General features: G+C 44.4%; 1 protein-coding gene across 1 annotated transcript in view; it reads right to left on the reverse strand.

The window, feature by feature from the left end:
* The window catches only part of LOC138645325 (voltage-dependent calcium channel gamma-3 subunit), a 66,847-nt gene extending 52,090 nt beyond the window's left edge, over positions 1-14,757 (reverse strand). Inside the window, exon 1 of the mRNA XM_069734539.1 lies at positions 12,828-14,757. Coding sequence (XP_069590640.1) covers positions 12,828-13,038 — 211 coding nt within the window. The 5' untranslated portion in view covers positions 13,039-14,757. The remainder of the gene's footprint in view (positions 1-12,827) is intronic.
* Between the last annotated feature and the right edge of the window lie 500 nt (positions 14,758-15,257).

Below are 15,257 nucleotides of genomic sequence, written 5' to 3' on the forward strand. Positions count from 1 at the left end.
AATCCTGCGGAAGCGCGTCCGCCCCGACGCGCGTTTCGGTCACCTTTATCAAGGGGCATGTGCGGCCCCTTGATAAAGGTGACCGAAACGCGCGTCGGGGCGGACGCGCTTCCACAGGATTGACAACACTCCCCCATCGTCTGGAGCAGGTGATTATGTAAATATTGGTTGGGTACTATAGGGCTTTGGAGCCGTGTGTGCCACAGACTATGGGGGTATGGGGAAAGGTTTGTTGTACAGATGTACATTACATATGATTGAGCGAGGTTCCCCTATGGGCAATGATCGGGCCAGGTGTCATTATAGAGATATATATACTAGTTACATTTGGTTAGTCTGTGTGCCTGTATTGTCCCAATATACGATCGTGTGTTGTCATATATATCCTGTGGGTGTGCGTATTATGTATGATGGTATCTTATGGGTGGGTGTGCTCTCCCTGTATTTTACACTATGATCATATGCTTTTATATGGTTGTTATTTAATAAAGTTTGGTATTTTTTCATATTTTGGCCTTTTGATCATCGTTTTTTTGTTATCTTTCATATATTATAGATTCATTATCCACCAACTGAAATTTGTCAGGTCTTTTATTGTTTTAATACTGATGATTTTGGCATACAACTCCTGATAACCCAAAAAAACCTGTCTCAATAAATTAGCATATTTCACCCATCCAATCAAATAAAAGTGTTTTTTAATAACAAACAAAAAAACCATCAAATAATAATGTTCAGTTATGCACTCAGTACTTGGTCGGGAATCCTTTGGCAGAAATGACTGCTTCAATGCGGCGTGGCATGGAGGCAATCAGCCTGTGACACTGCTGAGATGTTATGGAGGCCCAGGATGCTTCAATAGCGGCCTTAAGCTCATCCAGAGTGTTGGGTCTTGCGTCTCTCAACTTTCTCTTCACAATATCCCACAGATTCTCTATGGGGTTCAGGTCAGGAGAGTTGGCAGGCCAATTGAGCACAGTAATACCATGGTCAGTAAACCATTTACCAGTGGTTTTGGCACTGTGAGCAGGTGCCAGGTCGTGCTGAAAAATGAAATCTTCATCTCCATAAAGCATTTCAGCCGATGGAAGCATGAAGTGCTCCAAAATCTCCTGATAGCTAGCTGCATTGACCCTGCCCTTGATGAAACACAGTGGACCAACACCAGCAGCTGACATGGCACCCCACACCATCACTGACTGTGGGTACTTGACACTGGACTTCAGGCATTTTGGCATTTCCTTCTCCCCAGTCTTCCTCCAGACTCTGGCACCTTGATTTCCGAATGACATGCAAAATTTGCTTTCATCAGAAAAAAGTACTTGGGACCACTTGGCAACAGTCCAGTGCTGCTTCTCTGTAGCCCAGGTCAGGCGCCTCTGCCGCTGTTTATGGTTCAAAAGTGGCTTTACCTGGGGAATGCGGCACCTGTAGCCCATTTCCTGCACACGCCTGTGCACGGTGGCTCTGGATGTTTCCACACCAGACTCAGTCCACTGCTTCCTCAGGTTCCCCAAGGTCTGGAATCGGTCCTTCTCCACAATCTTCCTCAGGGTCCGGTCTCCTCTTCTCGTTGTACAGCGTTTTCTGCCACATTGTTTCCTTCCAACAGACTTACCATTGAGGTGCCTTGATACAGCACTCTGGGAACAGCCTATTTGTTGAGAAATTTCTTTCTGGGTCTTACCCTCTTGCTTGAGGGTGTCAATGATGGCCTTCTTGACATCTGTCAGGTCGCTAGTCTTACCCATGATGGGGGTTTTGAGTAATGAACCAGGCAGTGAGTTTATAAAAGCCTCAGGTATCTTTTGCATGTGTTTAGAGTTGATTAGTTGATTCAGAAGATTAGGGTAATAGGTCGTTTAGAGAACCTTTTCTTGATATGCTAATTTATTGAGACAGGTTTTTTGGGTTATCAGGAGTTGTATGCCAAAATCATCAGTATTAAAACAATAAAAGACCTGACAAATTTCAGTTGGTGGATAATGAATCTATAATATATGAAAGTTTAATTTTAATCATTACATTATGGTAAATAATGAAATTTAACACTATATGCTAATTTTTTGAGAAGGACCTGTATATAGAGGTGTTATCAGTCATTGTACAGGAGGAGGAGGTGAGCTGTGACATCACCTATAGTGAATGGTGGATCCTGCGTTATCTACTGTATATAGAGGTGTTATCAGTCATTGTACAGGAGGAGGAGGTGAGCTGTGACATCACCTATTGTGAATGGTGGATCCTGTGTTATCTTCTGTATATAGAGGTGTTATCAGTCATTGTACAGGAGGAGGCGGTGAGCTGTGACATCACTTATAGTGAATGGTGGATCCTGCGTTATCTACTGTATATAGAGGTGTTATCAGTCATTGTACAGGAGGAGGAGGTGAGCTGTGACATCACCTATTGTGAATGGTGGATCCTGTGTTAACACCCCAGTTTTGTAATACAGCAGCAGATAACACATAGCGCTCTACAGTGACCATATTACTCATTGATGTTACTATATTTACTATATGTAACATTTTCGCTTGTATATCTCACACCCGCGGCGTCCGCTCCTCTACACTGAGTGAGGGAGCGCTCCGCTTCCTGCATATATAATGGGGAGACACAATAATAACTTATTACCGTCCTGTAATACATCATTGTAGCAGATGAGTTCAGCTGGCGGGATATGCAAATGTAAAGACTCACGTTTACATTGTCTCCATATATCTGATTAATCAGCTAATAATTTACATCCTCCCGGGGTCATAAATCGCGAAAAACCGCATCTCTCTAGTTATCTGTACCGATGGAAAAGGCGATTTATTTATTTTTTATAACAGATGTTTTGGGCTGCAAAACCCACCTCCATTAGGGACCACCGAATAAATAGAGGGGGAGGTGTCCCCATTAAGGACCCTCGTCCCCCTGAAGCATATGGCACGTCTGTGAATTATATGGACTGTCCCTTGATATAGACCCTTCCATACCGGGCGATTTTATTTATTTATTTTTTTTACACTTTTGCGCTTCCATCTTTTCTTATAAATCCAGACCCACGTTTGGTACACACAGATGTCAGGCCCCTGGATACGGAGACAATTTGCCCCAGAGGAAGGTATATACTTTCTACGTACTGTACAGACCAAAAGTTTGGACACACCTTCTCATTTAAAGATTTTTCTGTATTTTCATGACTATGAAAATTGTACATTCACACTGAAGTCATCAAAACTATGAATTATTATTATTATTATTCTTTTTGATAGCGCCATTTATTCCATGGCGCTTTACATGTGAATGGGTCAAATATAGACAAGTACAATAAACATCAGTAAAACAAGGAAAACACAAGTACAGGAGGAGAGAGGACCCTGCCCGCGAGGGCTCACAGTCTACAGGGGATGGGTGAGGATACACTAGGTGAGGGTAGAGCTGGTCATGCGGTGGTTCAGTAGACTGGGGATCACTGCAGGTTGTAGGTTTGTCGGAAGAGGTGAGTCTTCAGGTTCCTTTTGAAGGTTTCCATGGTAGGCGAGAGTCTGATGTGTTGGGGTAGAGAGTTCCAGAGTATGGGGGAAGCACGGGAGAAGTCTTGGATGCGGTTGCGGGAGGAAGAGATGAGAGAGGAGTAGAGAAGGAGATCATGAGATGATCGAAGGTTGCGTGTAGGTAGGTAGCGGGAGACCATGTCACAGATGTATGGAGGAGTCAGATTGTGAATTGCTTTGTATGTCATTGTTAGTGTTTTGAACTGTAGCCTCTGGGCAATAGGAAGCCAGTGAAGGGCCTGGCAGAGAGGAGAGGCTGGGGAGTAACGGGGAGACAGGTGGATTAGTCGGGCAGCAGAGTTTAGGATGGATTGGAGTGGTGCCAGAGTGCTAGAAGGGAGGCCAGAGAGTAGGAGGTTGCAGTAGTCGAGGCAGGAGATGATAAGGGCATATACTAGTGTTTTTGTGGTTTCGTGGTCAAGGAATGTACGGATCCGGGAAATGTTTTTGAGTTGGAATCGGCAAGAGGAGGCAAGGGCTTGGAAATGTGGCTTGAAAGAGAGGGTAGAGTCAAGGATCACCCCGAGGCACCGGGCGTGCGGGATCGGGGAAAGTGAGGTAGAGTGAGGTGGGGGAAAGATGATAAATTCTGTTTTGTCCATGTTCAGTTTTAGAAACCGAGCAGAAAAGAAGGATGAAATAGCAGACAGACATTGTGGGATTTTGGTCAGTAAGGAAGTGAGGTCGGGTCCAGATAGGTAGATCTGCGTGTCATTGGCGTAGAGATGATATTGTAAACCGTGGGATTCTATGAGCTGTCCCAGGCCGAAGGTGTAGATGGAGAAGAGTAGGGGTCCTAGAACTGAGCCTTGGGGAACACCGACAGACAGGGGGCGAGATGAGGAGGTGGTGTGGGAGAGGGAGACACTGAATGTCCGGTCTGTTAGATATGATGAGATCCAAGATAGGGCAAAGTCTGTGATGCCAAGAGATGAGAGGATCTGTAACAGGAGGGAGTGGGCCACAGTGTCGAAGGCAGAAGACAGGTCCAGGAGGAGGAGGATAGAGTAGTGTCGCTTGCTCTTGGCGGTTAGTAGGTCATTGGTCACTTTAGTTAGGGCAGTTTCAGTTGAGTGATGTGTTCGGAAGCCAGATTGTAACTGGTCAAAGAGGGAGCAGGAGGAGAAGTGGGAGGACATTTCAAGATAGATATGTTGTTCCAGTAGTTTTGAGGCAAATGGGAGAAAGGATATCGGGCGATAGCTGGACACAGAGGATGGGTCGAGGGAGGGTTTTTTGAGGATAGGTGTGATTGATGCATGTTTGAAGGATGAGGGGAAGACACCGTTTGTAAGTGAGAGGTTGAAGAGTTGTGTTAAGGTTGGTATGAAGACTTTTGCGAGGTTAGGGATGAGGTGGGATGGGAGCGGGTCAAGAGTGCAAGTGGTGAGATGTGATATTGATAGAAGGAGGGAGAGTTGATCGTCTGTCATGGTGGAGAAGCTGGCTTTGGAACAGGGCTGAGAAGACAAGAGGAGGGGCATTGGGGGCTGCGTGCCAAAGCTTTGTCTGATGTTATCTATCTTCTGCTTAAAGAAAGAGGCAAAGTCTTCAGCTGAAATGAGAGGGGAGGGAGGAGATGCTGGGGGACGGAGTAGAGAATTGAAAGTGTTGAAGAGCTGTTTAGGGTTGTGAGAGAGGGAGGATATGAGAGATGAGAAGTAAGTTTGTTTTGCGGCAGTGAGCGCGGACTTGAAGCTGGCGAGGGACTGCTTGTATGCAGTGAAGTGCTCAGCACAACGAGATCTCTTCCATCGCCGTTCAGCTATCCTGGAAGCCCGTCTCAGTTCTTTGGCCAGGCTGGTTAGCCAGGGCTGCTTGTTAATTCTACGAGTTTTGTTATGCATGAGTGGGGCGGCCGAATCGAGTGTTGCTGTTATTGTGGTGTTATAAAAAGAGGCAGCAGCGTCTGTGTCATGAAAGGAAGCTATGTCTGTAAGAGGGGGAAAGGACTCAGAAAGTGATTGTAAATTGACGTGTTTGAGATTTCTGCGAGGGTGAGTGAGTTTGTGGAGTGGAGGTTGTGCGCTATGAGGGGAGAGAGAAGAAAATGTCAGTAGGTTGTGGTCAGTGTTGTGAATTCTGCTTTTGGGTTCCCTCCAGTGGTTGTAGGTGGGAATGCAGTTGTCTCTGAGTCGCAGTCCTGGCCAGGTGTATCTGCTGATTGCAGTTCTGTCTGGGATACTTAAGTCTGCAGGATTCATTAGTCCTTGCCAGTTTTCAATGTTTCTTGTGAAGTATTGGATCTCTGTCTGGCTTCTCCTGGTTAGCTGCCAAATCAGCAAAGATAAGTGTCTGTTTCTTTTTCTGTGGCACACAAGCTGTGTGCTTATATTCTGTGCTATTCATTTGTTTTCTCTTGTCCAGCTTAGACTGTGTCAGTGTTTTCTCGGTCTTGTTGGATTCTCTGGAGATGCAGATATACGCTCCACATCTTTAGTTAGATGGTGGAGTTTTTGCATTTTCTGCTGTGGATATTTTTGGAAGGATTTTAATACTGACCGCTTAGTATCCTGTCCTATCCTTCCTATTTTAGCTAGTGTGGCCTCTTTTGCTAAATCCTGTTTCCTGCCTGCGTGTCTTTTCCTCTACTACTCACAGTCATTATTTGTGGGGGGCTGCCTATTCTTTGGGGTTCTGCTCTGAGGCAAGGTAGTATTCCTATTTCCATCTATAAGGGAATTTAGTCCTCCGGCTGTGTCGAGGTGTCTAGGTTTTGTTAGGCACACCCCACGGCTACTTCTAGTTGCGGTGTTAAGATCAGGGTTTGCGGTCAGTATAGTTACCACCTACTCCAGTGAAAGTTTTCATGCTGCTCCAAGGTCATCTGATCATAACAGGTCAGACAGGGGGAGGGGTGAGTTAGTGAGATTAGTAAGGGAACAAAGGCGGGTGAAGATGAGGTCCAGTGTGTGGCCATCTTTATGGGTGGCTGCAGATGACCATTGAGTGAGACCAAAGGAGACAGTGAGCGATAAAAGTTTAGAGGCGGCTGAGATGGAAGTGTCAATGGGGATATTGCAGTCACACATGATGATAGTGGGGATGTTGGCTGAGAGGAAATGAAGTAGCCAGGTGGTGAAGTGGTCAAGAAAGGTGGAGATGGCTAGTTCTGGGGGGTGGTAGATGACAGCCAGCTGTAGATTGGAGGGGGAGTAGATGTGGACGGAGTGCACCTCGAACGAGGGAAGAGTGGCAGAGGGTGGTAGTGGAATTGGGGTAAAAGAGCAGGTGTCAGAGAAAGGAGCAAGGCAACCCCTCCACCACGTTTGTTGCTGGGGCGAGGGGTCTGAATTAACACATGTGGAATTATATACTTAACAAAAAAGTGTGAAACAACTGAAAATATGTCTTATATTCTAGGTTCTTCAAAGTAGCCACCTTTTGCTTTGTTGACTGCTTTACACACTCTTGGCATTCTCTTGATGAGCTTCAAGAGGTAGTCACCGGGAATGGTCTTCCAACAATCTTGAAGGAGTTCCCAGAGATGCTTAGCACTTGTTGGCCCTTTTGCCTTCACTCTGCGGTCCAGCTCACCCCAAACCATCTCGATTGGGATCAGGTCTGGTGACTGTGGAGGCCAGGTCATCTGGGGTAGCATCCCATCACTCTCCTTCTTGGTCATATAGCCCTTACACAGCCTGGAGGTGTGTTTGGGGTCATTGTCCTGTTGAAAAAATAAATGACGGTCCAACTAATCGCAAACTGGATGGAATAGCATGCCGCTGCAAGATGCTGTGGTAGCCATGCTGGTTCAGTATGCCTTCAATTTTGAATAAATCCCCAACAGTGTCACCAGCAAAGCCCCCCACACCATCACACCTCCTCCTCCATGCTTCACGGTGGGAACCAGGCATGTAGAGTCCATCCGTTCACCTTTTCTGCGTCGCACAAAGACACGGTGGTTGGAACCAAAGATCTCAAATTTGGACTCCTCAGACCAAAGCACAGATTTCCACTGGTCTAATGTCCATTCCTTGTGTTCTTTAGCCCAAACAAGTCTCTTCTGCTTGTTGCCTGTCCTTAGCAGTGGTTTCCTAGCAGCTATTTTACCATGAAGACCTGCTGCACAAAGTCTCCTCTTAACAGTTGTTGTAGAGATGTGTCTGCTGCTAGAACTCTGTGTGGCATTGACCTGGTCTCTAATCTGAGCTGCTGTTAACCTGCGATTTCTGAGGCTGGTGACTCGGATAAACTTATCCTCAGAAGCAGAGGTGACTCTTGGTCTTCCTTCCCTGGGGCGGTCCTCATGTGAGCCAGTTTATTTATAGCGCTTGATGGTTTTTGCCACTGCACTTGGGGACACTTTCAAAGTTTGCCCAATTTTTTGGACTGACTGACTTTCATTACTTAAACTAATGATGGCCACTTGTTTTTCTTTACTTGGCTGCTTTTTTCTTGCCATAATACAAATTCTAACAGTCTATTCAGTAGGACTATCAGCTGTGTATCCACCAGACTTCTGCACAACACAACTGATAGTCCCAACACCATTTATAAGGCAAGAAATCCCACTTATTAAACCTGACAGAGCACACCTGTGAAGTGAAAACCATTCCCGGTGACTACCTCTTGAAGCTCATCAAGAGAATGCCAAGAGTGTGCAAAGCAGTCATCAAAGCAAAAGGTGGCTACTTTGAAGAACCTAGAATATAAGACATAATTTCAGTTGTTTCACACTTTTTTGTTAAGTATATAATTCCACATGCGTTATTTCCTAGTTTTGATGCCTTCAGTGTGAATGTACGATTTTCATAGTCACGAAAATACAGAAAAATCTTTAAATGAGGTGTGTCCAAACTTTTGTTCTGTACTGTATGTGAACCTTTTCTATAGAAGCCATAGCAAATAATTCTGCCACCTTTTTTTTTTTAAGATCTGCTTCCCATGGCCGAATAAAGGAAAAATTACAATAAATTAAAGGGTAAATCCACTCGCTACAAAATTTCACAGTTTGAATCTACCTAAAATTTCGAATAACTTGGCCAATACTTTCCTTTACCGTTTTTTTTACAGATTTCACGCTTTTCCTCGTCACTTTCTACATTCAGCTCCATCGCTGCTTTCAAAATTTCCTTGGTAGAACTAAGAAATAGTCATCAGTATTAGCCCCGCCCAGACGTGTGACCGAGACGTTTAGCTCTGATTGGCCGATCAAGCTTCTCTATAGTAACAGGCAGAATGATACTTTCAGCTTCCGACATGAATGGAGAAAAAAAAGAAACGGACGGCCCCTTTAAGGGTTTCAATAATTTGGCGGAATCTCAGAATAGTAAACATCGCGCCCGGATGCCAGATCTTAGCCTTTTTGTGTCTGTTTCGTTTGTCAGCTCAGCTCTGCCGTATAATTCATGTGTCACAGCCGTCAATTTTGTTTGTCATTTCTCAGTGTTAATATGTATTTATCCGCGTGAAAGCTGCGGCGGACAATATCCGTATACCTTCTGGCTTAGTAATAATCCAGAGGTTACAGTAACAAATAGTTTTATAAGAAAATATAAAATTTATAGTCTATGGAAAAACGTGTTACTTTCCTTAGAATATCCACAATTTTTCAGTTATTTTATGTACTGTGTTCATACAGGAGTCGCCAAAAATCAGGACCCCAAACATCTAAAGGTTTTAAAGATAGCCTCTCGCTCTGGAGGACCTGACTAGTCCTGCATTACGCAGAGAGCTCATTGATTTCAAAGACAAGGGTGTAATACTTCATTTCTCCTGCGGGGGCGCTGTAGAGAATTTGCACATTTTCTACCAGGTTCTCCCATAGATCACATCTAATATTTGAAGATCCCAGACATAGGATAATCCATGATTAGCTTATCAACAAGAGAGGCTTCTAAAACAAAAGGAAAAGTTCAAAGCAGAGTGCCTCTTTATGCAGAAAGGATTGGTGACAACCAACACACCATCCTGTTTTTATTGTGTTGTCACCCAACTGAGAGCCCTAAATCAGGGGTGTCAAACTGCATTCCTCAAGGGCTGCAAACTGGTCATGTTTTCAGGATTTCCTTGTACTGCACAGGTGATAATTTAATCACCTACACAAATAATGAGTTGGTGATTAAATTATCACCTGTGCAGTACAAGGAAATCCTGAAAACATGACCTGTTTCCAGCCCTCGAGGAATGCAGTTTGACACCCCTGCCCTAAATGACAAATTTTTATTTTTTTCAGGAAACATTATTAAGAGGCAGAATGTCATTCTAGTTTTTGGTTTAAAGGGAACCTGTCACCAGGTCATATTTGTTCAGATTTTGGCTTTTATTTTATTCCCACCGCTCCCCTGAGTATTCTGTTTTTTTTCTTTTTTAAATCCGCCATACGGTTCCAAAGATATGGGCTTTTTTTTACTTACTGCTCATTTTTATGGTCTTTATCAAGGAGGCGTGCCCTCAGAGACTCCTGTTAGCCACACCCCCTTTATTAAAACCATAAAAGTTAACACTAAATTAAAAAGCCCCATATCTCAGGAACCGTATGGCGAATTTAAAAAAGGAAAAAAACGGAATACTCAGGGAGTCAGCGAGAATAAAATAAGAGTAAAATTAGACAATTTAGACATATTGATACGTCTCCTTTAAGTCTATTGAACATGTGGTTCTTCAATAAAACACTGTAGCAACCTGTTACTAGCATCACTGTCTGTGTAGGTTTGGTATTAGGGAATTACAGTAATAATTTCCCTTATTAATATGTATAATAATATAGAATGTTCTATTATGTAATGTACTATAGTATACACTTATTTTTAATCCAATCCATTCTAAGTTAATAAAATGAGTGAGATCCTTCTTTCGACACTTCCTTGATCTAACCAGATTGGAAAGTGGCTAGAAAATCGTCAGTAGTTGGCGGTTATGAGTATAAGCCCCCATAGGGCCGTGCCCAGCTGGCAGCCTATCAGTCTTGAAATGCTTGTGTGACACAGTATCATGCGCTGAATCATGTGTCTGTCCATCTCCTGTACATTATCCGGCCACTGAGGACCTCCGTAGCCATGGAAGGACAAGAGGCTGCGGGCTAAGAACTGGAAACTGGAGCATGAAGTACCAGGGTGACTTGTAATACCCCAGCGGTCCACTCTAGGGAGGGGGCAGACTGTCATATATCATATGGAAATTATTACATCACTGCTTCGTGTATAATATAGAATCATTGCTTGATACAATTTACACTTCTGTACTTTATATACTCATGGTAGCTCCGTGGTTATCACTGCCCCCCTTGGGTCCTTAATGTTGAGTTCAATGGACCACTAGGATCTTGGGTGAATCTGGATTAATTTAGGCCCCTTGGGCATCAAAGGTAATGGGCCGCTTACCATCCATTATAAATGGTTTTGGGCAATTAATGTGCATGAGAGGAGCTCGGATTTCTTGCATTTGTCATCGTTGTTGGCCCTTCCGGGCATTGCCCTACTAGCCAACTGTCAAGTCAGGGTTAAAGGGTATCGATGACCTAGCCCTATACAGGTTGCGGCCCCCGATACATGGTACCCCCACCAATCAGCCTTCGGATGTGCACAGATTCAGATCAGCACCTATTTTGCCCCCCCTTGCATTTTAAAGGGAAAGATGGCCGCCACAGTTCTCGTAGATTGGACTTTTTACTATTAGGATTTTTTTTTAGTTTTGGATTGTTTTTTTTTTTTTTACAGCAGGGATTTGATAGAGGATGGGGATGACAACCTTCTGGAGTGACTTTATCTCCCCACAGGAGGGTTCCTGTAAATTGCCACTTTTCGACTATACAGGTTGCAGCCCCCAATACATGGTACCCCCACCAATCAGCCTTCGGATGTGCACAGATTCAGATCAGCACCTATTTTGCCCCCCTTGCTTTTTAAAGGGAAAGATGGCCGCCACAGTTCTCGTAGATTGGACTTTTTACTATTAGGATTTTTTTTTAGTTTTGGATTGTTTTTTTTTTTACAGCAGGGATTTGATAGAGGGGGGATGGGGATGACAACCTTCTGGAGTGACTTTATCTCCCCACAGGAGGGTTCCTGTAAATTGCCACTTTTCGACTCCTCCAAAATTAGGGGTGACCTTCAAGTGCATCGTCGCCTCCTTAGAATAGAAGGTCGGGTATTAAACATTTATAATAGTCTGTTGCACGGAGCTCCATTTTATCTCCTATGGAAGGTGAACGGATCTGGAAGTCAAAACATGAGAGATTGGAGAAAGCTTGATTAATCTGCGCAATGAAAAGAAGATTAAATACAGGGGGGAATCAGTGACTTAGGCAGCGCAAGGAGTTGTATTGTCTTCTTAACCCTTCCACGGCTCAAGGAAAAAAAACCTCAAATAAAAATTTGGAACCTAGAAGCTCCTGGGCTACTAACGACCCTTGGTGGCAACTAGTTATTCCCAATTTATGCTCTTTCAATTTTCTTATTTTTAAGCCTAAATAGAAAAAAAGCAAAAAAAAGCCTCGAAAACCCAAACCAGAGATTCTTAACCAGACGCCACTATGAAAATTATAGTCCCTGCATTACATAACTTTCCATATAACATCTATATGGGATGATAGGGGTTGTAGACCAATGCGAAAAAAAAGCAGCAAACATGGATATTTTTAATTTCTGTCCAAGCTTTTGATATTGAATACTGACGGTAAAGAAGTGGCACCGATGGCATGAGGGGCTGGACGCTGGCTGCGAAGTGGTTAACCCTTTCAAGCCGAGCAGAACTCCATAGCAATGCTCTGTTAGCTATCTCCCACACAGAAGCTAATATTAGAAAATATCCCACATAGAATCAACATAGAAACCGAACTGATTTTATTGTCAAAGTGATAGTTGAGATCTGAGTCTGGTGGGATGGTGCAGGGGAATGAGGGGAGCACAGTCCTAGTTGGAAGTTGATGGGTGGGAGGGTTCCAGGGCATCGGGATGAGGGACTTCTAAGGGATCTTTAAAGGTTTAGTAAAATGAGTGGGATTCTCGTTTGAGTTGTAGTCTAAGGAGCAGGACACTATGGTTTTCATATTCCAACCTGACCTCTTACACCCTACCTAAGATTAGTCAACCATGGTCTTCAAGATCTACGGACCTCGATGGCAACCGGGACGAATTCTGTAATATATTACGTACTCTACAAACATATGAGCTCACACTCTGTACTCTATCAGCCTATGTCTAAGCAATGGTGGTGGAACCACCGGGACCATGAAGCTCCGAGAACCTCCAGAGATCTAGCGTCAAAGTCCCACCACACAACACAATAATGCAATCACACCGAGCCAATGGGTCAAAGGTGTCTATTATGATGATAATATACCTTCAAGACAGCAGGTTCTCCATAACCCTGAGTGAGTCATCACCTCTTCGTTCTTCTTGCTGGTTTCATTGTCATTGGTGGATTTCGCCTTACAGACCCCTCTCGAATACAGCCAATAATCCGTGCCCACTGCTATGGTCATCAGACTAAAAGCTGCAAAGGCCCCCACAGTGGTAATTAGCATCTGAACACCTCTGTCACACATCCTCATTCTTGGTCATGATAGTTGGGCACCTTGCATGAGAAGAACCTGGATGAAGTAAGCGTCTAAGATTGTATAATCCAGACTTGAAGAACTTTTTTTTTTTTGACAGGAGAACAAGTTCAATGACCTTGAGAACCTCAAGTTTGCTCCTTGGACTTGTCCTATGACCCTTTGTCGGGAAGTGATAAGTTAGAATGTTGCACTTTGTGACTTTCGCCTTGGATTCCGAGCAATGGATATTGGAAGTTTCCTAATGTTCAGACTAAAGTAGATGCCACATTGATCCCAACTGCAAAGATCTTTCTTTCTTCGGTGGGATGGGTGCGTGGACTATGGTGGTGGTGGAACAAGTCATTTCCAGAATCTGAGATGCTGAAGGGAACGCTCATTTCCAGACTCGGTGGTGCTGAAGGGACAGCTCATTTCCAGACTCTGTGGTGCTGAAGGGACAGCTCATTTCCAGACTCTGAGATGCTGAAGGGGCAGCTCATGGTTGGGTTCAGGGGCAGCTCATGGTTGGGTTCAGTTATCTGCTTCAAGGTGCTGAAGAAAGAGCTCGTAGCCGGGCTCAGTGGTGTTGAAGGGACAGCTCATAGCTCTGCGATCTCCTCCTGAGAAGGTGCTGAAGGGAAAGCTCCTAGATGGGTTCTGTGCTGCTGAAGGAAAGCTCCTTCCTTGCTTTTTCATTCAGTCACTGCAAAAATGTTCTGTCCGCCTTGTCCTTGTGCAAACCCAAATGACGCAAGAAATATCGATGCATGATGTAAATCCGTAATAACCCTATAGTAAGTTCGGGAACTGATGCTGAACAGGTTGCTTCTTCGTTCTCTGCAATCTCCTGGCATGTGTGTTGCCTGTGATGAGCAGCTTTACCCTCCAGCTAGTCAGGTTTTTGGATAAAAAAAAAGGCATCAGCTACTGAACCTTGTTGCAATTCCCATGCTCAGTGTACACATATTCGCAGAGTGTGCATCCCATGGTCTACGAGATTGGGGCTCATGTAGGTTTTGGGGTTTCTATACAGACGTAACAGAAGATGGGATCTTCTAGGATGGATTCCATCTCTTGTTGTCTTCTACAAGGCAAAGTTTAAATCCCAGCTTAGGCTTTAGGTTTTTGGACTGTAAACCCAAGTCTCCGTCCTAAAAGTGTACATTCAGAAGGTGGCACGTTACGTCTACCTGCAGTAGCTCTTCTTTTCTTTCGGAGGTCTCGCCTTGCCTTAGATTGTCTTTCATCCACTTGTTACATAGTTTATAAGGTTGAAAAAAAAAAAAAGACACGAGTCCATCAAGTCCCACCTGTGATCTTACATGTTCTCGGCACACTTTGTGTCTTCCGTCTTTCTCCGGATCAGATCCTTTTTCTCCTCTGCTCAGTCTTGGTTGCTCCAATCTCTGCTTGCCCTCGTTTCTTCCCTCTTCTGCGTCCTTCCATCCAGCCTCACATCTCCTGACCCTGTCTCTTTCTCTCTCTTTCTCTCTCTTTCCTCCCCCCCGCTCTCTCTGATATTTAGTATTACACAGCTATTCTCCAGATCTGGTATCTTCGCCCCTTACAACGCCACTCAGACTTTCATTATGCAAAAAAAAACTGAAGTCTACTGATGCAGAGAGAATGAGACCCCGGAGAAGGCACATTTTTAAAGGGACAGTGTCCATGTTTCTGATTGGGAAGGAGCAGCGCGCACACCCGTCCAGTTTATAATTGCCCACATCTCATTCCGGAGCTGCGCTTGTCTCCTGCGCTGCTGCGAGGGCTGGAAATGTAATTTGTAAAGCATGGCCATGCATCCTCTCTGTGCCATTAAATGTAAGTAATGGCCAAATAGCAGCCATTATCCCCCCCAAAGTGTGAAAAACAATGCGTCATGCGGGTAATATCATCTGTGATGGTCTATACGTTGCAATTTAGTCTATAGATGAGGACTAAAATCGCCCTCAAATACCATGATCCCGATCTCCCATTCATTGTCCTCATGTATTAGTCCGTGTGTCCCTGCAGAACATGAACAGACTGCTGACATCCACATATAATGTGTAATGCTTTATTTCTCCTGCGGGGGAGCTGTAGGGAAATTGAACACCTTGATACCAGGTTGTAGATTTAGATTGCCAGGGTTCCCAGCAGTAAAGTTCCCCGCGATTGTTCTCTGGGGTCTCAGCAGCAGAACCGCTTATTGATCACTGATCGTCTCGATGCTGGACCGAAGATCAGCTTATTGA

This window comes from Ranitomeya imitator, chromosome 7 (genome assembly GCF_032444005.1).
Source record: "Ranitomeya imitator isolate aRanImi1 chromosome 7, aRanImi1.pri, whole genome shotgun sequence".
Lineage (NCBI taxonomy): Eukaryota > Metazoa > Chordata > Amphibia > Anura > Dendrobatidae > Ranitomeya > Ranitomeya imitator.